This window comes from Trachemys scripta, chromosome 7, assembly GCF_013100865.1.
Source record: "Trachemys scripta elegans isolate TJP31775 chromosome 7, CAS_Tse_1.0, whole genome shotgun sequence".
Taxonomy (NCBI): Eukaryota; Metazoa; Chordata; order Testudines; family Emydidae; genus Trachemys; species Trachemys scripta.
The window spans coordinates 116,612,102-116,637,948 of record NC_048304.1 but is presented as its reverse complement, the minus strand read 5'-3'; the positions used below and the strand labels follow the sequence as shown (position 1 = coordinate 116,637,948).

General features: G+C 41.6%; 1 protein-coding gene across 1 annotated transcript in view; it reads left to right on the top strand.

Annotated features, from left to right (window-relative positions):
* The first annotated feature begins 1,303 nt into the window (after positions 1 to 1,303).
* The window catches only part of ACSL5 (acyl-CoA synthetase long chain family member 5), a 38,237-nt gene continuing 13,693 nt past the window's right edge, over positions 1,304 to 25,847 (top strand). The window contains exons 1-9 of the mRNA XM_034777066.1: positions 1,304 to 1,513; positions 16,929 to 17,116; positions 17,860 to 17,968; positions 19,929 to 19,993; positions 20,094 to 20,195; positions 20,613 to 20,712; positions 22,133 to 22,311; positions 24,544 to 24,576; positions 24,865 to 24,916. Of these exons, the coding sequence (XP_034632957.1) occupies positions 16,961 to 17,116; positions 17,860 to 17,968; positions 19,929 to 19,993; positions 20,094 to 20,195; positions 20,613 to 20,712; positions 22,133 to 22,311; positions 24,544 to 24,576; positions 24,865 to 24,916 (796 nt within the window). The 5' untranslated portion in view covers positions 1,304 to 1,513; positions 16,929 to 16,960. The remainder of the gene's footprint in view (positions 1,514 to 16,928; positions 17,117 to 17,859; positions 17,969 to 19,928; positions 19,994 to 20,093; positions 20,196 to 20,612; positions 20,713 to 22,132; positions 22,312 to 24,543; positions 24,577 to 24,864; positions 24,917 to 25,847) is intronic.

Genomic DNA, 25,847 nt, shown 5'->3' with positions numbered 1-25,847 from the left:
AGACTACCCAAGGCCTTAACGAAAAGGGTCAATATTGGTTCACTGATTCACATTTAAATAAAAAGCAACAGAGGGTCCTGTGGCACCTTTGAGACTAACAGAAGTATAGGGAGCATAAGCTTTCGTGGGTAAGAACCTCACTTCTTCAGATGCAAGGCATTCTGATACATTTAAATAAATAAATTTAAAAAAGACATAGACAGATGCACAAGACTGCAGCCAGGCCTGAATCAACATGCAAACTGTACTATCGTAATTTGTAACCCTTCAAAACACTCTGCTACAGTAATGGCTTAACACCTTACACACAACATTGTTGTTTCTAGAGCCAGCCCCAAAGTCACTGACTGAGTGGGACCTCTGCTTGAGTAAGGACTCGGGATTTGGCCCTTAGTGTTTCAGACTATTAGAGGTAAATCCTGAACTCAGTTCTTGGCTCAAGTAACCAAACCGGGCTCTGACAAATGCTCGGACATGGTGGTAGGCCCGTTCCCCAGGCTCTGAAGCAGTTACACCGAGGATCTAGCTATCTAAAGTACATAATGACCACCCATCACCATAATATCTGAGCACCTTCCCATCTTTAATATAGGTATCCTCACAGCACCCCTGGGAGGTAGGGCAGTGCTATTATCCCATTTTACAGGGAATCTATGGTAAACCAGGGAATTGAACTCAGGTGTCACTGGACCAGGCTAGCACCCTAACCATTGAACTGTGCTTCCTATCTACAATCCAGTGACGGATGTGACCCACTTACATAGCACCCATGCTGGTGGGGAGAGATAAGGATCTCCACAAATCAGTAAGTCCTTGGACCCTACCATGGCACCTCTATTCCTTGTGCATTGCTGCATTAGGAGTCCCTAGGGACCGAACTCCCTGCCAAAGTGCACTACTCCATTGATTAGCAAAACTGTACAGGTTCCACTGCAAAGGGAATCTACATCTTTGCTCAGGCAGGGGCAGGATTTGCCCCTCCCCGTAATGTCTTAGAAAGGCTCTGCTCTAATGAGGTTGTAAAGGGGTAGGGTATTATAATCTGGTTGCCCATCACACGCACATAAGAGTCTCCCATTCTGAATCAAGCCACTCTTGCTACATATCCCAAGCACTCAAAACAAATGAAAGCCCTATTAAAGCGCGAAGCACTTAGCTTTCTCTGGGCTGGTGTTAGCTTTTCAAGGCGTGCTCTTCCTTTGTAAAGCCATTGGGTAAGAATTGTATGTTTACCCTTTTGTTTAAATTGACATTTCTAACTGGCTGAAATTACTGCTCATATTTAATCAGGGACAATTACTGCCTTTGAACCTGTTGCAATGCCGGTTCAAAGGTTACCGAGGAGCGCTGTCACCTGTTTATTAAAGCAGCACTGGTGATGATTTCAGATACAATCCTGCCACAGGAACAGTCTGTGAAAATAACAAGCCTTATGCATCCACTTGGAGCTGAACTGCAACCTGAGTAGGACATAAACCTTGCACAAGATATCGTGTCCCTCTCTTAGGAAAAGGTAAGCTCTGTAACATTCTCTCTCCTGGTCGGAAAATGGTGCTTTTAAATTCCTTTATGGAAGAATTTTAAAGGGATATTAAAATGGTAACAGCCCCCCATTCTCCCATGCAAACGCAAAGCTCCCATAACAACCCACAATATATGTTGTTAAAGGCAAGAGATGAGTGATTACTGGGGTGTTTAGATTTCTGAGGGTTTATGAGATGAGTAGGGCTGAGGTCAGAAGCAGCATACAAGCCAATCACAGTAATACTACATGCCGGAGGGAGAGCTAGCAAATAAGCTTCCTCTTACTGGGTTCCTAGGTGCTATAATGGAAATAAATAATAATCCCTCCTCATTAAAAAATTTTGAGAGAATATAATACACTGTAGGGTGCCTTTTCAAACTGACAGGAAGCTGTGTTTCTGCACCATGACAGTACAGAAACACAGCTTCCTGCAATAAATACTTAGCTTTTGTAGAGCACGGTGTCAAACTCTTTGAGATCTTCATATTCAAAGTATCATTCCCCCTCTGCTCACTGGGGATAAACAGAGGGACAAAAATGACATGTTTTGCCAAAAATCAACTAGCAAATGAGAGGCAGGGGTGGAAAGAACTTGGGTCTCCTGACTCCTAGCCCACTGCATCACACTGCCAGCTTTGAGCAATGGAATTATTGATTTCAATAGCAAAACAAAGTCCTTGTGCCTGTCTGTTTGTATACATAGACTGCAGTGACAAGGGCTATAAGCGAGACCCATTTTGATCTATTTTTTTTTTTAAATAGACAAGAATGGATTTACACAACATGTGGTTTTTCCACCACGTTGGGAATGCAAACGATTGACAGGGCAGGGGAATTATTTAAGCTTTTTATTTTCGAGAGATGAGACAGGGCTAAATCGACCTCTTCTCTCACACACCTCAGAACATCAGCACACTCACTAAAACTTAGGAAAGTCCTACTCCAGATCTGGAATCACCTCCAAACACAGGTGTGGTAACAGTACAGAGTGAACTGTGGACTAAGCAAGTATTTCTTTTTGGTTTATTTGCACACTTTGCTATTTGCTTTAGCTAAATAGGTAACTTTGCCACCTTTGGACAACTGCCCTGTTTCCTTGTGTAAAAGCTCATCCTAACCGCTCCTCCATCACATAAACACTTCCATTGAGGGAATGCGGTCAATTACACAGCTGTTCTCAGAACATATACAATATGTGCCACTGATTTGAATTACTTACCATCTGTACTTACACCCATGGGTATTTTTTTCCATTTTAAGCCCATTAAGAAGGCAAGAGACTGAGATTTGTGTGCTTGTGCTTCTGGTCCACTTTGTCCCTTTGAAAAAAAAAATTGTTAACTGGAGTCAGTAAAACTTGTTCCTCCTTTTCTGAGAGCTGGATTTGGCTCAAACCATGTTTGTTTTTTAAGCTGGAAGGTCATCATGTAAAAATTAACAACGTTCATGTCACTTTCTTACTCATTTGCTTTTAATAAACACTCCATTTTCTGACCATAAATGCACCTGAAGTGGCATCCAGGAAACTCCTAACATAGGCCTGCTTTTCCCATTTGAGCATATATACCTGTGCACTAACTGAATTCGGGGGAGCAGCTAGTGCTAGGCAAAGCTGAACACGGCCAAGTTTCATACACAAAACAAGAAGTTACATTTCTGAGATATGCAACTATTCTTCTACTAGAAATACTTGCCCAGACACACAGCAAGTCCATGAGAGAGTCAATTCCCTGTTATGTGCTTTAATCACAAAAGCACACTCCCCAAGGAACAGAAAAGATTAATAATGGCCAACATCTGCACTGGTTTATATCTAGGGTAGCCCCGTTGAAATCAATGAGTTTGTAGGAGATACATTTGGGGACAGAATATGTACAAAGCTTGTGTATTAAGACAGTACTTATAATAGTGATTTCTTTAAAGTACCTTGAGCTAAATCCACAGCTGGTGAAAATCCAGAGCACCAAGTCCAGGATCTGATCTCTGGGCTCAAAGAAAGACTGATGAGTGAAGTATAGCCACCAACAGCAAAGAACAGCTCTTCTATTCCTTTACCTTTGGGAGGGGAAGGAGTGTAAGAGGGGTCTATAGAGTTAAGAAAAGGGACACAACCCCAAGGATTCTCACATGCAGAAAGTCACTCTGATGGGAAGAAACTCAACTTCACTATTTCAAATTGTAGGGTCTGATTAGCTACTACCTTATACCTTGTGAAGTGATTTATAGTTGTGGGGAACAGGTAGAAACTATCACCAGATCAGCATATTAGCACCCTACACAGGTATAAGCAACTATAAAAACCCTCTATGGCAATAAGAAAAAATAATAGCCCAGGGCAAAGGATATTCCAGTAGAAAGGATTTTATTTTTTAACCTCACAAACAGTAGAGCCACACGATCATATCAGCATACAACAGTAAATATTCTTTAAATACAGAAAACACAACAGGGTTTTTATTAGCAAAAAAACAATCTCAAAGTCATATCTACAGCAAATGCTCAAGATTTGACCTTTAAAGGCTTTATCTTTCATCTGGTCCTTCAGAAATGTACAAGCTCAATCTCTCCCCTATCATTACCTAGGAACCATTATGTTCTCCAGCCTAGGGTCACTCTTTTATAAGATCCTTTCCCAGCATGCTCTTCTGATTACTGGTTATTTAAACCAGGCAGAGACTAACAGCAGTTAGTGCTGAGGTGTATGTTGTAGTGTTCTATAGGTAAGTAACAAGTAGTAGTGCTTTTCTTCTAGAGGTAAGTTTTCCTACTTGTAGTTCTTGAGGAATTAGTACTTTTTTTCATTAGCTGTATTTTCTTTGTATCTATATTAACAGCTTTAATTTATAAGTAAATATAATTTTACTTCCTCTACTATCAAAGGTTTAACTTCTACTTGTGGATATATGTAATTGTAAAGGTGTACTTGGCTCTAAAGAGCTACTACCTCCACTGATAAACTTAATAGTGTTAAAAAAATCAATAGAGCCTGTATCCTGGCAAATTTACAGGATAAGTAAAAAGACCTTAGTAACTCATGAGTCTGAATAACTGATAGTTACTACTGCTCTGCATTTCTTGTGCATCTATAAGCAAGATGTCTAACCACTGTAACATCCCTTAGTCTTTAAGGTGCTATAAGACTGTTGCTTTTTACAGACCTAGCCTAATCTAGTTACCTCTCTGATACTTGACATTCTAACTTGGTTTCCCCACTAACATTTCCTAGCTTTCTTCCTTCTTCCATTTAAGGATCTCAAATAAAAGGATAAGTCACTAGTGCATAAAAGGCCCTTTAATCTATTAAAGTACTAAATATTAACTACCTTAAAAAGCTTGACTATCTAAAACCAGCTCAACAAGGTCTCACTTGTATATAGGTGTCAACCAAGAAAGATAGTAAACTCCTTCTGACTGGAACCTTAAAGGAAGACAAACTATATTAGTGATTACAGCACAGGACTGATAATCAGAAGACTTAAGTTTTGTTTATGACTTGTTTATATAATCTCAATCAAAACATGTCTGTCTAGCCCCTCGGGTTTCTAAGTCTACATTATAACCATGTTAATAAAGCACTTGTTATTGGTATAACACTGAGCCAAAAAGCTTTGGGACATCAGATTAAAAGGACCCTTCACCTGCACTTGGTGAGCAACATTGCTTGGAGCTGTCTCAATTAGCCAAGGCCCAGAAATTACTGCTATCTAAAAGGAACAGCATTGTTCACCCCCCCCCCCCTTCAGAACAGGGAATGCTCTCTTGAGGCTTTGACCTTGCAGTAGAGGAGACCAATGAATGAGCTTCAAAGAACACACAAGTTATAGCAAAGAGCTGGCTACAGGGAGGGAGTGTTGTACCAAACCCTCCATTTTGAGAGTAAAATGCCATGTCTGAGAATAACTCCTGGGTTTCTGAATGCCTTAAAGGTTTCTTTCCCTGTTTTTGTAACTGAGCTTACTGAACTGCTAGACAGGATCCTGAGGAAAGCCATTCATGTTAAACATGAGGATTCATTCCCCTGCTACTCTCATGCTAGTGCAACTCCAAAAAAGTCAGCTGTATTTTTCCTGACTTTCATCTGTGTGAGGAGAATTGGGCCCCTCTTATCCTTGGAAAATATTTAATGCTTATGTTGTATTTCATGTGTCCAAAATATCTAATCTTCATATCCTCTCTAGGAGGATGACTGTATTTACCCTATTGCTCAGTTGAGGAAAACTGAGCCAGTAGGCAAAATAACCTGCCTGTGATAGCAGATACAACTAGCAATTGTTCAATCACAGCCTTGTATTCCTCCAAACCAAGCCACTCTGCTTCCTGCTTGTAGATTTCCTCTCTTCTATGTTACTGGCTCTATATTGAAAACCTAATAGACCCTGTGATTCAGCAGCTGAAGGAAAGATTCTAATTTCCTGCTGCAGGAGCAGGACTGGGTCCTAAAAGGGATTAAGGAAATCAAAGGTAATTTGCAAGTGAACTTACTCTGGAATGAGCCCTACTGCATCATTTGTGGGAGCAAATAACTGATGGGCACTCATGTAGGTGCCAATAGGACCACAATCCTTCTGTTCACCCTTGTCTCAAAAGAACCACAAGTGTCAAATGGCCACCATGAGTAAAACTGTATGGTGATAGAATCCTAGAACTGGAAGGGACCTTGAGAGGTCATCTAGTCCAGTCCCCTGCACTCATGGCAGGACTAATTATCTAGACCATTCCTGACAGGTGTTTATCTAACCTGATCTTAAAAGTCTCCAATGATGGAGATTTCACAACCTCCTAGGCAATTTATTCCAGTGCTTAACCACCCTGACAGTTAAGATTTTCCTAATGTTTAACCTACACCTCCCTTGCTGCAATTTAAGCCAAATGCTTCTTGTCCTATCTTCAGAGGTTAAGAATAATTTTTCTTCAGTCTCCTTGTAACAACCTTTTATGTGCCTGAAAACTGTTATCCTGTTCCCTCTGTCGTCTTTTCCAAACTAAACAAACCCTTTTTTATCTTCCCTCATAGGTCATGTTTTCTAGACCTTTAATCATTTTTGTTGCTCTTTGTTGGACTCTCTCCAATTTGTCCACATCTTTCCAGAACTGGATACAATACTCCAGTTGGGGCCTGAGTAGAGTGGAAGAATTACTTGTGTCTTGCTTACAACACTCCTGCTAATACATCCCAGAATAATGTCTGCCTCTTTTTTTAAAACAGTGTTGCACTGACTCCTATTTAGCTTGTGGTCCACTATGACCCCCAAATCCCTTTCCGCAGTACTCCTTCCTAGGCAGTCCCTTCCTATTTTGTAGGTGTGCAACTGATTGTTCCTTCCTAAATGGAGTACTTTGCATTTGTCCTTATTTAATTTCATCCTATTTACATGAGACCATTTCTCCAGTTTGTCCAGATCATTTTGAATTTTAATCCTATCCTCCAAAGCACTTGCAACCCCTCCCAGCTTGTTATTGCCCACAAACCGTGTACTCTCTGCTATTATCTAACTCATTGATGAAGGCATTGAACAGAAACAGACCCAGAACTGATCCCTGTGGGACCCCACTCATTGTGCTCTTCCAGCATGACTCTGAACCACTGATAACTACTCTCTAGGAACAGTTTTCCAACCAGTTTTGTAACCACCTTATAGTAGCTCCATCTAGGTTGCATTTCCCTAGTTTATTTATGAGAAGGTCATGCAGGACAGTATCAAAAGCTTTACTAAAATCAAGATATACCACATCTACTGCTTCCCCATATCCACAAGGCTTGTTACCTTGTCAAAGCAAGCTATCAGGTTGGTTTGATACTTTTTTTGACAAATCCATGCTGACTGTTACTTGTCACCTAATCTAGATGTCTGCAAATTGATTGATTGCAGCAACATCTCACTGATATTATGTGCCTAATCTTAAAGTTGCCTATGAATTCAGTCCTAGTCTCTGACTTCCAAGTGAAGAGAACATAAGAGGTTGTCTACTATACTGTATTGCATCACCATTCCCTGATGTGGTGTTGATTCCTGTGGTGTAGGCACATCTGTAGACCACTCCTCTGATCTTGTAGGCCACAGGTTTCACAGATTAACCCTTACCTGTACATGGCTAAAGATGATTCTGACCACCTGCATTACCCTCTGCATTAGATTTCCACCCCACCCCTTAGTGTTTTATCCTATTAGGAGAAAAACACTAAGTCAAACTTTCAAATCCACAGCTCATGAGTGGAAGCATACAGCTTTATTCCCTCTAACTTTCAGCCTTTGTGGAAATCCTTTAAAAAGGAGTAAGGTATAATAACAGTAACCTACAGCCTTGAGTACAGCAGTGCAACTGATACCTTTTATCAGAACAGTTTTATCACAGTGGTAAGCCTTTGTACTCTGATTCTGGTGCACATTATCCCTGACCATTGATCAGGCTCAACAGTCATGAGTGTACTTTAGTGGTCTATCACTCTATTACACAAGACAACTACCTGTCGACCAAATTGAGGGCTACTGGCACTACCAATTAAAGTGGAATTTGAGCAGCTGAGGCCAATGAGTTGCAGCTGCTCAAGAATATCTCAGGCTGTGACCCTGCAGTCATGATCGTCTATTGATACACATGATGTATCTACTCACTTGGCCTTTTCTCTCTTGTGGGAGAACTGCCTCTGCTTGACTCTAGGCTCACTACCAAGTAGAGGACTTGATTTCAATGCTAAGTATTCCTGGTTGTCTTGGTGTTTATGGCCCAGACTTGGCCCTTGATATTCCCTGGTCCAGATCCTGGCTGGAGCTGGGCAGCTCCTCTATGCTTCATATCTGCAGATGATTAAGTGAATCTGTAAGGATAACAGCCACCTTATGGTGAGGGAATCAGGGCAGCCACATAACTCTACTGTGCCACTGGGACAGATGCCTTGTTTGGGCACTGGGGATGACCTCGGAGTCTCTGAACATTGCAGTGTTGTGAAGAGTGACCAACAGATGGACAAGGACTCTAAAGAGGCCACATACCCCTAAATTGTGCTTCCTGGGGAGACTAGTCAGGCTTGAAGAGTCTTCTCACCCTCTCCTCTTCTTCCTCACACACCCCCCCCCCATCCTGGGACTCAATCATCCCAGTGACTCATTCATTAAGTGTGCTGCAAGGGATTTACAGCTTTCTGCTTCTGTATAATACCACCTAATCGTGTCTCTTCAAAAATCAAGGTTATCTGGGGGGGAGGTTGGGCAGGGCATCATTTCACTCCTTCTCTAACTATGCTGGACAAAGACCAGAGATGAACCTGGCTCTGCCTTGGACTGTTAGAGAAGGTGAGTAACCAGTTGCTCAGTGAATCAATTCTTTTCATTTCCTGTTTGCATAGTAAATGACAGTTGACTTGGTTAGAGTGCACTGACTAACCTAGGTGTTAGCTTGCCAAGTGATTTAGACTCTAAATAATGAAACTGCATGCACTTGGCAATCTCAAGACAGTGCTGAGATTGAGATCTTTGGTGATAAACCTGCTAAAGGTCCATTTTCAAATGAACTTTAGCACACTTTTCAGCATGGTGACTAGCTGATGACAATAGTAAGTGAGTGACTGTTGGGAGGAGGCTCATGAAGGCAGTGAGCAGATGGTCTTGCTAGCTTCCCAGCCAGATGAAAATCTCTTTAATAGCCCACGTTGGTCAGTACATGCTAAAGCACAGAACTCCACAACAGGGCCTGAAGAGTTGGCTTGCCCCACCCCTATCAAGGGGCTGCTGGGGATTGATTTAATCCCTTGTACTAGCTAGATAAGCCCTTGCTTCTATGCTCTCGATTCCCCTGGAGCAAGTTGGGCAGCAGGAAGGTGTTAATCAGGCTCCAGTTGCCCCTGGAATGCCCCTGTGCCTAAAAACTAGGCTCAGAATGTGGATTGCATATCTAAAATGACTGGGCTACAACAATTAGCTACTATTAATAGCTATGTGTTACTAGAATACAAGTTAATACTTTAACTTGTAACATTTCCTGATACTTCCTTAAAATACTGCAATTCTTAGTCTTAGAATAGGAACTGAAAACAAGCTATTTAGGCTGAAGTCTTCCATACCAGATGTCTGCCTGGAGCTGATAGTTTCCAAAAACTATCAACTAAAACAGTTCTACTTTCCTCAAGGACAAGTCTAGAGGAAAGGTTGTCCATACAAAACTCAACTCTTCTGTGGGGGAAATTAGAACTTCCCACATGCTCTGGAGCAGGGACTTGTCATTTAGCAGGAGGGTGGCCTTAATAGTGGGGACAGGAGGAGGCCTATCCCCATAAAAATGATCCAATTTGACCAAGTTGTGAACCTTTGGAGAAATTGCAGTTTGCACATACTCAGATGCCACAGTTTAGGCTCTGAACAGTCTGTACAGCACATGCTCCAGCTAGGGGTTGTGCAGGATTTTCCTGGCTATTGCACTTGCAGGCTGCTTCAGGTCATGTTGGCTCTAGGCACTGGAATTGAGATTGTCTACATTATGGAGCTTATACCAATATATGTCAGCCTATAGTGTAGACACAAGCTTCACCAACAAAAAGGGTTTTTCTGCCAATGTACACACACCATCTCCAAGTGACCACAGCTGTGTCTGCATAGTTGCATCTATGCTGGGGAGGGTACATTGTAATCTCAATGTTAGGCATGTAGCTGTTTTCCACACAATCCTCAGCTAGGTGTAGACAAACCTCAGAGCAGGGGACCTGTCTCTGCTTTCATTCATTGCCTCTTCCTCCCCCTCCCTGATGAGCCTTCAGGCAGCAAGGAGGAAGAAGCTGCCTAAATTGAAAGCAGAGGGATAAGAACTGAACCCAGAAGCAAAAGCATGGGATTAAATTGGGGAAAGGCGCCTGTGGGAAGGGGAAGACTTTGACTAGAGGCTGGGAAAGGATCCTGGGATTGCAAAGAACTGGGCTGAGGTGGGGCAGAGAGATCTGAACAGAACTAGGCTGGAGGGGGAAGAATGGGAACTGGCACTGTCTGGGGAAAAACCTGGGACAAGGTGCCAAGGAGAAGCAGGACTGGGGTGTGAGTATGGGAGTACTTGGGTGAGGGTGCAAGAGATGGAACTGGGAGGGAACTTGGACTAGTGGGGCTATGGGACAGTGGTGAGAAGCTTGATTAGAAAGTGGGGGCTCCCTGGATGAGAATAAGGCTGGGGCAAGGAGCTATGGGTGGAAAAGACAGGACTGGGACAGGGCAGAAGGGGTCAAGTTTAGGGGAATGGACAGCATCTGTTCCCACTAGACACTATCCACAGCCTGGAATGAAACTAGTGTGTGTGGTTTTCTATTTGTGTGTTCACCATTCCTCTGATTTCAGCAAATGTCTGTAAAACCCACTGGCAAAGTGTCATGCCCATCTAGTGCAGTCTAGAAGATGACTGCCTACCAGTGCTATTATGCAGTATTGGATTAGTATCCGCAGAGGTCTGTGCAGTGACACGAAAGACTCTAACCCTGCTGATGGCCCATATGGGTGCCAATGTGATATCACAATGGAGTTTGACTTCTCTTAATGTAGTTTGTGTGTAACTTAGTGGTCGGTTTTTCTTTTTTAGAACATGACTAAAGTTGCAAATGCAAATATCTGAAGGCTAAAACGCCAGAATTAAGGTTGTCCATAATGTACAGTGATGCAACTAAAGACTGTAGCATAAGCACAAAGGGACTGAATTAAGATTTTGCTAGTAATCTTAATGCTGGAATTTACTCAATGCTCACAATCTAGGTGAGCAATAGGATACAAGCGTTCTCAACGCCAGTGAACACCACATACGAAACTGCTTATTGGCAAAGTGCATTCTGGGCAGGGACTTTCACTTTCCTCAAACATTATTGGCCATGACCAGAGAAGATGGATGCCAGTTGTGGTGATCCAGTCATCTGACTTTCATATGTGGTATGAATAACACATGTAAAAATCAACAAACTGCTCCCAAATACAGGTGTCTTGGCATCAATACCAGCCAATTCTCCAACTTCCACTTCTTGGATTAGGAATGGGACAGGGTTACCTGAACCATCATATTGACCACTTTGGGAGGTTATTTTAATCTCCCTTTCTACTTTAATGCTTCCTTGTAAATAGTCCATCTCTTGGATTGAAATGATGATCTTTGTATCTAGAACTACTGTAGAACACCTCACAGCTTACTCCACTTTACTAAATCTGCAGTTGGCATGATCAAGCTGTCTCCTCAAAGACAGGAGTGAATTGGACTAATGGGACACAGAACTAGAGGAGCGGTGTGGTGTAGAGCAGTGGTCTCCAAAGTGGGGTGTGCATGCACGCCCTAGGGGGTGTGCCCAAGAGAATCCTTGGGGGAGGGGGGGTGCACAGCAGGAGGAGCATGTGGTGTTTTTGTTGCTTTAGCAAAAATGGTAGAGCTGGTGCAGGGGGGGGGGGGTGATGAATTTTTTGATCGTGCACCTATCAGTAAAAATTTGGAGACCACTGGTGTAGAGAAACAACCTTGGGACATTGAGAGCATGATGTACAAAGGGAGAAAATGTACATGTAGCTATGATGTACATTAATAGGGGTGAAGGCTAAGCATTAGTGAGATGGCTAAGATGGTGAGAGCTCAAAATGCATGTTACTTCCTTGGGTCAAACATTGACGGCCTCAGAATTTGTCCCTGAATAAATACTGATGTGGGAGTCCACTGGTCTGTTACCTCAATCCCTTGCCACTTCACCTTGGTGCTCTTTACAATCCTGCAGTCTCCTGCCTCTAACCACTAAGGCAACTGGACTAAATCCTGCTCTGTTAAAACTTGTGTAAATCCACTGGCTTCAATAGGGTTACAGAGGCATAATCAAGAGCAGAAGTTGTGCTACAACAAGCATAAAACCCACAGTGCCCTAGCTGAAGTGAAGGTGTCTGAGAATGAACTGCCAAAAGGATTCAAAAGCTGTAAACTCCTCCCTTTCCCTAAATAGGGAACCAAATCAGTTCCCCTTTAGGCCAAATTTTGCTCTGATTTACAAATCCTGCAGGGGCCACCACTCCTGAAAATGAGCGCAGAATTTACTACTGTAAGGTGAAACTTTCAAAGGTGACTAGAGGTGTAGAGTAATCTGCTTAAGAGGCATTGAACCTGGCTCCTCAAAGTGCTGAGCACTGACCACTAACTGAAACCAGTAGCAGCACAAGGTATCTAAAATGGCACGTGGCATTTCTGCTGCACATCTCGAGTGGCTAGTAAAACAACCTGGTGTAAATGAAGAGAAACTGGCTTTGATATCTCAGAACTGTATCTTAAATACATGATTCAAAGGACCAGTCAATATGAACTATTTGTCCTAGGTCAGACTTGGTACTGGGAGTGTTTCCTTTCAAATATGCCAAAGGAATCCCCTACTTCCTGTCTGGAAAACCAGTGCAATGGAGATAAACTAAATTTGGACATAGTCAAGTTTGAACTATGAAATGTAAAAAGGGGCTAGGGATAGCAAATGTAAGCTGTCAGACTTCAGGTTGTTTGACACAAAATAAAGCATGGATTCCTGTTATCTGCCATGTACTTGTTTCAGAACAACTTTAACAATCGACAGAACTGACTTAACCATTTAGTTAAGGAAAGACTGGAGCTGTAGGTTCCTTCTAATTAGCCTTTGTGTTCACTGCTGAATAAGTCTGTACATGCAGAAGAATTAACACATCAATTAGATGTGAAAAAGGACACCATGTTTTCCAGGCTGTAGAAATAAGCATGTTGCACCAAATTTTATGCCTGGTGTGATCCAACTAACATCCTTGGTTTAATGCCCAGGATAAGTTTCAACTACAGTAAAACCTCAGTTACAAACAACCTCCAAACTCTGAACAAACCACTATGGTGGTTTATTTCAAAAGGTTACAACAGAACATTGACTTAATACAGCTTTGAAACTACTATGCAGAAGGAAAATTCTGCTTTCTCTTTGTTTATTTTTAATACTTTAACAGAGTAGTGATTTTTGCTTTTTTTTCCTCTGCTGCTGCCAAATGAGGGGGGTGGTTGACTGTTCAGTTTGTAACTCTAGTTTTTGTAACTCTGGGGTTCTACTGTACAATTTTTAAGATGACAGTTGCTTGTTTTCAAAATCTTAACTCTGCAAAAAGGAGTAACTCCTAAGCAGAGCTGGTCCAAAAACAAACTTCCATCTTGTGGGGAAACTCTGACATATCTCAGATAAGACAAAGTCAAAACACCTTACAAAGCCACATCCAACACATTATCCTGATGCTATCAAATTACTCCAATAAGGCTGCTGTGCTCCTGTCATGTTTTTACTGAAATATCAAATTGGACAAAACTGCACTTTGACAACTGGTCTGTCAATTTTTTTTTGACTGTCAGACAAAATATTTGTATTTCATAGTGACTAGCAGCCCAAATCCTGGACCAGGGCTACAGAAATGCAGAACGAAAAGATGATCCTTGCCCCCAAAAGCTTACAGTCAGAGTATAAAATGGCATATGTGGATACAGGCAGACTGCCTTGGGAGTACAAGGAAACAATGGGACAATATTACTCCATGATCAGCTATGGTCTGAGCATCCCTGTAGCCTGTTAAGTATGAATATAACATTGGCTTTAATTTCAAAGCCCTTGTTCTGTCCTAATTTTTACTCCATTAATCTCCAATAATCCATGTAGAATCTGACACCCCCCAAAAAGTGGGAGAGGTGCTATTTTGTGGCCTTGTCCTCCCCATTTTTTCTTTCAGAAGCCTGTCCTTCCTCCTCCACTAGAGACATTTTGAAAGCAGGTGGGCAAAAATAGCATAAAGTGGACTTGGTGCAAACTTGCACAGCATGTACATTGCATTCTTTGCAAAGAGCACAAGCAACATTATTTTAAATAAGTTGTTTTGGGGGGGTTGAAGTATGCTTCAGCAAATCCCAAAACTGTACAACTGTGGCACATAGTCTGCACATCCTTTACTAGTCCCACACACCACTTGGCTAAAAGATACTAGTTCAGTTTCTAACTTAACATAGAGTGAAGAAAATACATTTGGGGAAAGGGAACAGGAACAAGCCTGCCCATAATCAGAAAAAATTAGCCACAGTAGATAAGAATTAATATCTACTAGTCAGCAAAAAGCATGGCATCACCACTATTTAAAGCTACCAGGAAAGCAGCATTCTGCTCTGGCACTATATAAAGACAAACATGGAAACTCAGAACCAGATCTAACATCCCAGTGATCAGTTGTGCTAAAATCCATGGTGATAGGCAGCAAAGTCAGATGTGGATTTGGACTCTGAACTCTAGGTATTCAGGTTTACTTGCTGTGAAACTAGATCTGGATTCTGACTTCAAGCACCTCCTAAACTTGATGGGAACTGTGGTAGGGGGTCTGGTTCAAGCCCATGTCAAAAATCTTGAGTAAAATGGCTAGTTCCAGGCAGATGGAAACAACCTGACCAACTTGAAGTTAAAGGCAGAATCAAGAATTGGATCTAAATTCCTTATTCCCATTCCAGAGCCTTGCCCCAGGTCCATCCTTCTCAAGAGCTGTGGATGCACATTCTAAATCACCTACAGAAAGCTATTGAGACATAGGGCATGTCTATACTACTGTAGAATCAATGCTCCAGGGTTTGATTTTAGCAGGTCTACTGAAGACCTGCTAAATCAACAGCCGAGTGCTTTCAGTCTACATGGTACTCCACTGGAACAAGAGGCTCATGGTGTAGACATGACAGTAAGTCAACCTAAGCTACATTGACTCCAGCTACATTATTCACATAGCTGGCATTGTGTAACTTAGGTTGACTTACCACCATAGTTTTCAGAGTAGTGGCTGTGTTAGTCTGTATCTGCAAAAAACAGGAGTACTTGTGGTACCTTAGAGACTAACAAATTTATTAGAGCATAAGCTTTTGTGGGCTACAGCCCACTTCTTTGGATGCATATAGAATGGAACATATATTGAACACACCCCACACACAGAGCATGAACAGGTGGGAATTGTCTTACCAACTCTGAGTCCAAGAAAGTAATTTCTCTTACATAATCTACATCAGATGCATTTTGTAATAGACTCCAAGATGAGTACCTTGCCTACAAATCTGCAAAGGGCTGAAAAACTCTCCTTATCTCTGCATACTATCCTTCAAAATAGGATCAGCTCTCTATCTTACCATTTCAATATACTATTTAAGGCAGTTCCACCTTCAGAAATGGTACCTGGGGGACAGAACTGAAACAAATCCTAATATGGCAGAGTTCTTGTGGTGGTTCCCCAAAGCTTCCTGCTTCACTGATGCAATGTTTTCACAGAAAACTTCTGATCTACAATGTGGGCATCATTCACTAGTTGTGTATGAAACAGGTGGCCAGATCCTGGTTACATGGGAGATCAAGATGTAGCTCAGGCATAATTTGCTCTTTGGCATTCCAGAAGTGTACTACATTACTAAACAAAGTTACCACTGTAACTCTTGTGGTCTTCAGGACCAGATTCTATCAACACAAACTATCAGTCTTGGCATTTTTCTGTAGAGGGAATAGATACTAGCTGGACAGCTATTAAATTATTTTTCCTTTTTTAATGCAAAGATGAAATCTGCAAGGCAGAGCAATGACCATGTGGGTGGGGGTAGAAAGGGCTAAAACTTCTCAATCCATATAGCTGCTGTGCTGAAGACTTATCTGAGAACCTGCCCTTCCAATCCAAAAGACATTATTTTGTTTTTCCCCTCAGCGATGGGGGAAAGGAGACTTCATCTATTCTCTGCCTCAACCTTCCCCCACTCCTAGCCACTTCTTTCTTAGCAGCTGCTTTTTCTTCTAGTTACTTAACATGCAAGCATTCTCTAGCCACCAGCATTAAAAAACCTACCCTTGACTTCTCCTTCTGCTCTTGTAAAAGGACTAAGGATAGATGGGAGTCACCACTGAACTCCTTTGACAAGCAGCTTCCAGCTCTTGCCTTTCTTGCCCTCATTGTTCAGTTTGGAGCTTCTACTAACTCACTGCATTACTGAACGAGTTTGGGGCAAGATCTGGCTAAACTTCATGGCCTCTAGCCCCTCCAAATATTTCCACTTCTTTCAATAGTGGTAATCACCCCGTCCTAATGAAACCACTTCCTCTCAACCTCCTACCTTTTCCCCCATTTAACATTTATCTTAGTTCCTGAGTGAGGAGTCTATTGGCGTTCAGTGGATGGAGTAGGCTTACTGGATGGGTGACTTGAGAACTTGTGGACCTACAGCATTGCATAAGCCTGGTGTCAACTACCTACTGAAAGAGGATGTCTTCAAAGGCAACCCACTTAACTGATTCATGCTACTTGGCACCAATAGCACCTGTCTAAACATCTTGCATCTTATTTTGTTCTTAAAATAGCTATTCACATTAATCATGGAAGCCATAATACTCTGCTAAACCTTTTGTTTCTCTGCTCAGGTCCAACACCCTGGTGGTGCTGATCCAGCACCATGATTTGGATACTTCATTTCTTGTTTTCGCCACTCCCAACACCAGCATTGATTGGCCTTATTACTCTTGGAGCTATAATTTTCTTATGGGTGATAACCAGACCAAAGACCATTTCACCTCCTATTGACTTGAACAACCAGTCAATAGGAATTCAGGTAATGCTCATGTTGCTTAAGTAAAATGCTTAATTCTTTTTGACTTTCAAGGGGATCTAGGCACAACTGAAAACTTTGCCTTGGGTAAAAGTTAACTTAAAAAAAACTGCCTTGTATTTTTTTGTGTGGTGGGTTTTTATGGGAGCTAAAAAAAAGTGATTTAAACTAGGGGAATTTCTTTCAGTCCTCCAATCTGAGATCTGGCCTAAAACTATGGGGAGTAGGAGCATGATTTACCTTTGGTAAATCTCAAAATTCTTAATTCACTTTTAATATTATGCCCATAATAAGGGGTGGGCCATTATTAGCTGTGACAAAGCAAGCAACATCTAGATCACTTGAGTGGTACTAGTGGCAATTACTCAATTTATTGATGAGTTCATTGAAATACCTATCTGATAACCTGTCAGCTCTGAGGTTAAAATAAGTGCAATATTTCAGAATCTACTAGTTGTGTAAACACCATGGCTGTCTGATTATAAAGGAGGATGAAGTAAATTTACCTAAACTTAAGGTGGCTTTCTAGTCTTGGAGACTACAGTGGATGGATCATCCCCACTGAGCAAGCAGACAGAAATCTAGGAGGAAGTTAAATCCTCCTAACTGATTGTAGGCTTGTGTTAAAGCTCCCCCTCAAAGGGTTTTGGGGAGAGGGTTGGAGGAGGAAGTAGCTGCCTGTCATACACCTGACCTTCAGTTCACTGCTCTGTAACCACACTTACAAACATGTGCTCTGACCCTAGGGAGGTGCCCGAAGAAGTACTTTCTTGCCAGAGAACAAGCTGCTTGCTTATTACTATGAGGATGCCAAAACTATGTACGAGGCCTTCCAAAGAGGACTCCATGTGTCTGGTAAGTAGATATTCATGTGGGTCATAAGTAAACGTTTGTTCCAGCTACATAGACTTAAAGCCAGAAGCAATGTTATTGTCTAGTCTAGGTCCAACTAAATTCTCTTTCGGACATTCTCTAGGAGAGGGTTCTGACTGTGTGCATTGATTGAATTCAATCTAAGGGGCTAAGCCACATCTCTCAATGAGAGCAAGACCATGCTTTAAATACAGACTTAAAAAGCCTGGGATAGTAACTCCTTAAATAAAGGAATAATCAGCCTTTCAGATTCACATTTATCCAAATAAACAATACCGCCATCTTTCATACCCCTTCAAACTGCTCTCAAGATGCCAACACCTCTCATAAACTTGTTAGATCAGACAGTCTCAGATCTTTTAATATCCTGCCAATGTAAGAATGCCTTCAATAGACTGGACAAAAAGCTTTCTAATTCCACAGTCCAAAGCAATGAAGCTTCCATTCATACTGTTGGAAACATTATGGCATAAGAGATTAATCAAGGTTTTTCTGATTCAACACAATTTGGTGTCTGTGCCTTCAGGACACTTGACCACTACTGTGGGGGGAGGGGGGGATGTGAATATTTTTTTTGTGTTAATGCAGCCTATGGCTCATCTATAAAGCCTTGGGAGAATACTATGCTAGGAAAATTCTTTTCATTGCTGAACAAACTAGTCCACTACAAAAAGTACAAAAGCAGTGTAAACTCTTCATATGCAACTGAATTCTGAAGAAAAGCACTTCCAGTCACTTTGTTTTTAGCATCTTGTGCATCTAGTTGAGTGGGAAATGTGTAGTGCAAAGTATGGGTAATGGTGTTCATTGTGGCTCAGTGCACAAGCCTACAGTTTCACATTAACCAGCATGAGTGGGTGGGAACTACTAGTAGCAGTGTATGTTTGTACACACTTAGCTACAATCAAAAAGCCCTCTGTTTGTTTGAAGGTGACATTCAGGTTTGCTAACTGAAGATGAGATCATAAGCTTAAATTTAAATGTCTCTACATCCTAGTATAAAGGAAAGAACCTGAACTCTAATCCATAGAGGATGCCATTACTCTGTGTCCAGATATCTGATTGAAACTCAGAGTGCACTGTAGCTAGGTAGCACTTATCTGGAAAGCTAAGATGACTCTGAGCTGGAGACTGCATGGCCAATTACATGTTGACAGTTATTTGATTTTTAGCCAATTTTATCTGCAGTCATGAACTGACCCTGACTTTGGACAACATGTGCAATGGCCATAAGTGTCAGTCTATCTTTTAAAATAGTCCTGTGAATGGCCAGCAGAATTGGATGGTATTGCAGCTCCCTGACTGGGTGAATGAAAGTTCTTGGAAAATAGTTAATAGGTGGCAAATGCTAAATTCTTAATGCATTTATTATAGGGGGCAGCATGCAGGTGTAGTTAACAGGTCTTTAACTACAAGAAATCCCTCCCCAAAAATTGCAAATATCAAAGGGTACAAAAGAGACAATCCCAGCCAGAAGCCATTCAGAACTCTAATCAATAGTTGACTACTCTTGATCTGTCCTGAAGATCAATTTGCCAGAGATGTTACAAAAACTTCCACTAAAACTCCATTTTTCTCAAGTCTCTGGTACTTCATTTCTGGAGTTGGAGTACCTCAGTTCTGGCTAATTGCTACCCAACTCCCTTGCTCTCTAGACAAATGACTTTCCAAGAAACCACCTTTTATGGGGCACACACATTACTCTCCTCCTAGTTACCTCTTACACATTCTTGTAGTTCTCCCTGATTGCTTGGAAGATTGACCATGTGCAGTCTCTTCTTGGGATTAAAGATTCTAGCAAAATACTTAACTACATGAGTAACTACATAAGATTGATCCAACAAGGCACTTTCCATCTTTTAGACCACCCAATAAACGAAGATCAGTTTGAATATAAAACTTGTATGTAACTTTTCATAACAAACTTCCCAACTTTTTGTAGAAAATGGACCATGTTTGGGGTACAGAAAACCAAAACAGCCATATCAGTGGTTGACTTACAAACAGGTTAGTTCCACTTATTTTGTATACCATCCAAAGAATGGATCAGCACATTGTAGCAGTCTCCAGTGGTAATGAGCCAAAACTACTTCTTCTATTCCTGCAGGTGTCGGACAGAGCTGAATACCTGGGATCAGGGCTCTTGTTCAAGGGATGTAAACCCTCACCAGACCAATTCATTGGCATCTTTGCTCAAAATAGACCAGAGGTAAGTGACAAGCAGAACCCTAGCTATGGGCAACTGTCTAGCACTCATGGGAGTCTAAATTCAGTGGAGTGGTCCCCGATTTATTTAAGTAGGGATTGGATTGGACTCCAAGTGACAATCTGAGAAGAGTTAAAGCCTGAACCCATAGAAGAACTGATTATCTGTCTTACAAAAAAGGTGATTGGAAGGATCTGCTAATCCTAGTCCAGGTGGCTACTTAGGACTAACCATGAAGATCTGGGTTCTGGCATGCCATAACATGCAGTTCATATACAAATCAATACTAGATGTATATGTGTGAGGGGCTACTCTACAGGCTACTAAACTTGCTCTGGCAAAAGCATTTGAACTACCATACATCTCAGGTAACAAACTCAGGGTAGTTGCTTCTCTAACGGTGCTATTTCTTTTGTGCAGTGGATCATTTCGGAATATGCCTGCTACACTTACTCAATGGTTGCTGTTCCACTCTATGACACTCTGGGGCCAGATGCCATTGTATTTATTATTAACAAAGGTAAAAACCTTATACTCTTCACAATAAATAACTCTTCCTTTCCACTTTCACTGACCTAACAATGCTCCTCTTCTGCTTCAGGTTTCATAGTAGTTAAACCTACACTAGCTAACAAACCTAGACCTCTTCACTTCTAGCTCTGCAACTCCACCCTAAACTGTCAGCACATCACCTGTAGCTAGCACTACTTTCTCAATGCCCATCCTGTAAGATGACATGATCTGAGCAATAGGTCTACCACTGCATTTCTTGGGAGAAATCTTGTACTAAGATTTGGTGACTGTCCACTAGACTCTAAGGATGATGTCAAGTCTACCTGGGAAGAACTGGGTCATCTGTATCTCACTTATTGAAACCCCCTACAAAACTTTCTCCAACTAGAAAAAGCAAACTAGTGCAGTATCCTCAGTTTGAGGTGAGACTCTAAATTGAAACACAGGCTAATACAAAGGCCCAGTCCTGCCAACACTTAAGTATGTCTGAGATCCTATGGGACTAATTGAATACAAAACTGTCAACATGATTACAGCCAAAGTTAGTAAAATGAGTGAACACCCTCTTGTCTATTTCAAGTCTTCCCCTTAGGTGACTGATTCTTCCACTGATCTTTATCTTGCTTATTTCCTTGTCAGAACTTTCTCTCTGTTCAAATAAATCAAATGTAGGATTGCCAAACATAATCAGACCATCAGTCAACTTGTAAAATCACTACAAATTAAATTACAAGCCAAGCTAACCTTAGCAACAGGTTCTGTCTCCTGGGACAACAGAGCAGTAATCCTAATTAGGTTCATTTGCGTCTGAACATGTCACTTGCTCATTAGTGTTCCATTGCTGTCTTACCACAACATGCAATTACTAAAACCACATGTAAAAGGCTTCTGTAAATTCCAAGTATTTGAGGCCAATACTCCTGGTACATGGCTAAAATGTCTAAACTGGCATTAAAACTTTATCCCCGATCAACTTTCTTTCCTTAAGTACAAGGCTGGAATTGGTCATTGAGTGACTTTGAAAATCCCACTGTAAATACTTATTGCTGACTTTTTTTTTTCCCCCTTCTCCAGCTACCAAGACCCACTTCTACATTTACAACTAAAATGTACAGTCCATTTGGGGGAGGGGTGGGGCAGGGCTGACACTTGTACATAAGTCAAAATTCAGCCCTGGTATGACTCCATTAGTATAGGCCCAGACTTGTAACCATAGCAACTGAGGGCAGAGCATTTAACTTCAACTACTGGCTTTGGCTGCAACCTTTCAAATGACAACTCAACATGCTGAAGGACAGAACCTGAATTTCCCTTAACCTATAATCAATCATGACTAATAAATCTCAATATGGGTCAGATCAGGGCTCCTATAATTTCAGCAAGAGGTGGATCAGGCTTCTGAAGTGTAAGTTCTTCCTTTTCTGTAGCTGACATCTCCATGGTCATCTGTGACAAACCTGAAAAGGCACAAGTCCTGCTTGAAAACTGTGAGCAAGGGAAGATCCCAGGTCTGAAGACCATCATTCTGATGGATCTCTTTGATGATGAGCTCAAGGATAAAGGTGCCAAAGAAGGAGTTGAGATCCTGTCTCTTCAGGAAGCTGAGGTATGTGAACACTTCACTTACAGCCTATCTGGTGACTGTTCAGGGAAAGGTCAATACAGCTACTTGGTAAGAGAAGGATTTTAACGCTATGATCAGTCAATGATTTGAAGCTAGAGTCACATTTCACTGCTTGCTTGAGAGCTTCAGACTGAGCATTCAGATTGCTAGTTCATGCCACTGAAGAAACAGCAATGTATTGACTAGTGCAATGCAGACACTGGGATCATGTTTACTACACTGGTAACTGGAGTTTCCCTAGAGCGGATCAGTCATGTACCACCTATTAAGGAGATACAACACTCCTAAGTTGCATCTATTACAAAGGTCTCTTTATATGCATTTAAGTTGGCATACTGACTTGGTATTCAGATGTCTAGTTTTTTAATACAATAGCAATGTTGGGGGTTAATCTATGCTCCCTTAAATGACAACATAGACTTTTTTTTGAATAAGAAATTGTCCAAAGCAAACTGGTAAGCCTTGCGGAAACTGTTCGAATGGACAGACTTTCTGCAGCTCTTTATCCTTAGCCACCTAAGGTACGTGGTCTGTACCACCTCTTGAGTGTCGGAGAATAACTGAGTTCTCACTTTTCATTTGGGGACAGCAAGTCAGATACTTTATTTTTTTTAACAATTGCATAGAGGGAGAGAGCTAAACAGGTCTCTCTACAGGTAAACAATTACAGCAAACCTTAATACCTTTTATTACAGACAATAAGCAACAGCTGCATTTTGTTTATACATAGGCCATTTTGATATTTTATTTTTTTACTTGTTTTGACTTTAGTCTACTGTGTGTGTGTGTGTGTGTGTGTGTGTGGTTAAAAAAAAAAAAAGTTGCAACAACTTCTCACACAGTTCTTTCCCACTCGCCTCACACAATTCTTGCTTCTACAAATCTCACGTTATTAAGGTTAGTTAGCCTGACTCTTGTCAACAAACTGTCATGCATTGCATCCCCTTTCTGTCAGTTCTTTCTCTGATTCCACATGAGTTTCCCTCATGCTCTCCAGAAATTAACTGAAATTAAAGCTAGCTCTGGAGATCTCAAACACAAGATTCTGGAGCTGTAACTTGTAAAATGCATGGGCTGTAAAACTTGCAGTGCAAGGGTCCAACACGAGCTTGCTGGAACTCTGGATGGGAATATTAAGAACATGGCCATTCTTGTATCTGGTAAACCAATGATCCATCTAGCGCTGTAGCCTGCCTTCTGACAGTGGCCATTGTCAGATGCCTCAGAGGAAATAAATACAACAGGATAACTATAAAGTGGACTATTCCCCCACATCTGGCAGTCAGAGGCTTAGGAAAATGCAGAGCCTGGGGTTATATCCCTGACCATCTTGGCAATGGCTATATCCTTCATGAGCATATCTAATCTCTTGTACCCAGTTACACTCTTTGCCTTCACAACATCCCCCAGCAACAAGTTCCACAGATCAACTGCATCTTGAATTTTTTTTAAATCTGCCTAACTTCATTGAGTGGGCCCCAGTTCTTATGAGAAGGGATAAATAACACTTCCACTCATCTATGATTGTTATAGACCTCTATACTATCCCTGTCTCTTTCAAACTGAATAGTCCCAGTCTTAATTCCTCTTCATATAAAAGCTGTTCCATACCCTTACAGAGAACAGAAACAAAATGTACTTTGCCAATTCTAATCAATTTTTAATGGGAAAACCAGAACCACACACAGTACACAAGATGTGGGTGTCATGGATTTATATAGTGACATTATATTTTCCATTGTATTATCGTTTCCTTTCCTAGTGGTTCCTAACATTGTTAGCTTTTTTTGACTGCTGTTCTGCATCTGGGCAGATGTCTTCAGAAAACAATCCACAATGACTCCAAGATCTTTGAGTGGTAACAGCTAATTTAGACCCCATTTTTGTATGTGTAGTTGGAATTATTTTCTGCTATGCACTTAACATAGAATTTCATCTGCCATGCTGTCACCAGTTTAGTGAGATCCATTGAAACTCTTTACAGCCAGCTTTGTACTTAATTGTCTTGAGTATGTTGAAGAGGGCTCTGCAGTAACTGCTGTGGAAGTGCAGGGAAAGCCCAGTGCCTGACAAGGTGTAAACTCCTTGACACACAGGCAAAACACATGCTGGCTAAACAATCATGCCCCATCTGGCCTGTTTCACCTGCTTGCATTGCATTTACATTCTGATATTACAAGAAGTGTTAAAATGTATTTTTATCTCTTGACACAGGAGCTGGGCAGGAACAACTTAAGAGAACCTGTTGTAAGTTATTGAAACTTAATACTCTTTCTTTGAAAGCACTGCAAAACCTGCCTCTTTGAAGAGGCCTCTCCATCATAAGTCCACCAATGATTCCCCCCCTCCTTTCTACCTCAGAACTCTTAGGAAATAAAACTGAACCCAAGCAGGGCCTTGCTGGAAAAGGGGAGAAATACCAGGGATTTGGCTACTGGCTTCTTAACTGGAAGGTGCTTGGACACAGTGGGGCAAAGGATTAAAAAAGCCCTTTGGATTATGAAATTAACACTGCGTCTTTTGTCATCCCTTTAGCCGCCTAAACCTGAGGATCTTAGTGTTGTCTGTTTCACCAGTGGAACAACAGGTAAGTAACAAGTAGCGTTCAGACACTATAGTCTGTCTTATTTATCTAAATTTTCTTCCCTTGGATTAGGGGAGACTATTGTGGTGATGAGAGGGGATACTGGAAATGTCTCAAGACCTGAAATGCAGAAAACAATTTCCTTCTGTCATAAACTGCTTGTTGGTACTTGCAATCAAATGAGAGCCTCTCCTGCTTTGTCATCCTGTAGTGAATAATTGCAGGAGGCTTCATACACTACACTGAAACTCTAAAAATGGAAGCCATTGTAGAGGGATAGCAGATATGAGCCAAAAATCTCCTTTTGTTACATCCATGCAACTCCACTCCAGTGAATAGTTCCACTAGTCTAAGAAGCTGGCCCTCCGTCTTGGGCATGTTATCCCTTTAAACCCTGCCACTCTCAACTCCACTCAAAACGTGCCTAGCTGGAGACGCTCCTAGACTGCACCTCAGGATTCTATAGGTCATGTTCTGGGTACACTTGCATTTGATGTAATGCTTATGTAGTGATGGTTTTTTATCTCTGATCCAAAAGCTGTCTCAAGACTCTTAGACATTTATCTAACCTACTCCTAACTATCTATCAGGGATAGTCTAGACAGTATTTGGTCCTGCCATGAGGGCAGGGGACTGGACTCTGACCTCTCAAGGTCCCTTCCAGTCCTAGAATCTATGAATAGTGAAAAAACACCCTCCCCTGAGCACTGCAAGTTTCAGTGCTGTAAAGTGGTAGTGTAGACAGAGCACCAGCACTGGGAGCTACTCCCTGTGTGGGGGGGGAGGGGCAGGGCAGGGGCAGGCTGTGTGTCCCTGCTTTTTTTAGTGCTGGGAGAGCTGTGCCATGACGACATTCCTGCATTAAAGCACTACCATGGCAACACTTTCACATTGCTAGTGAAGACTTACTAGTTACATGTGGAAACATGACTTG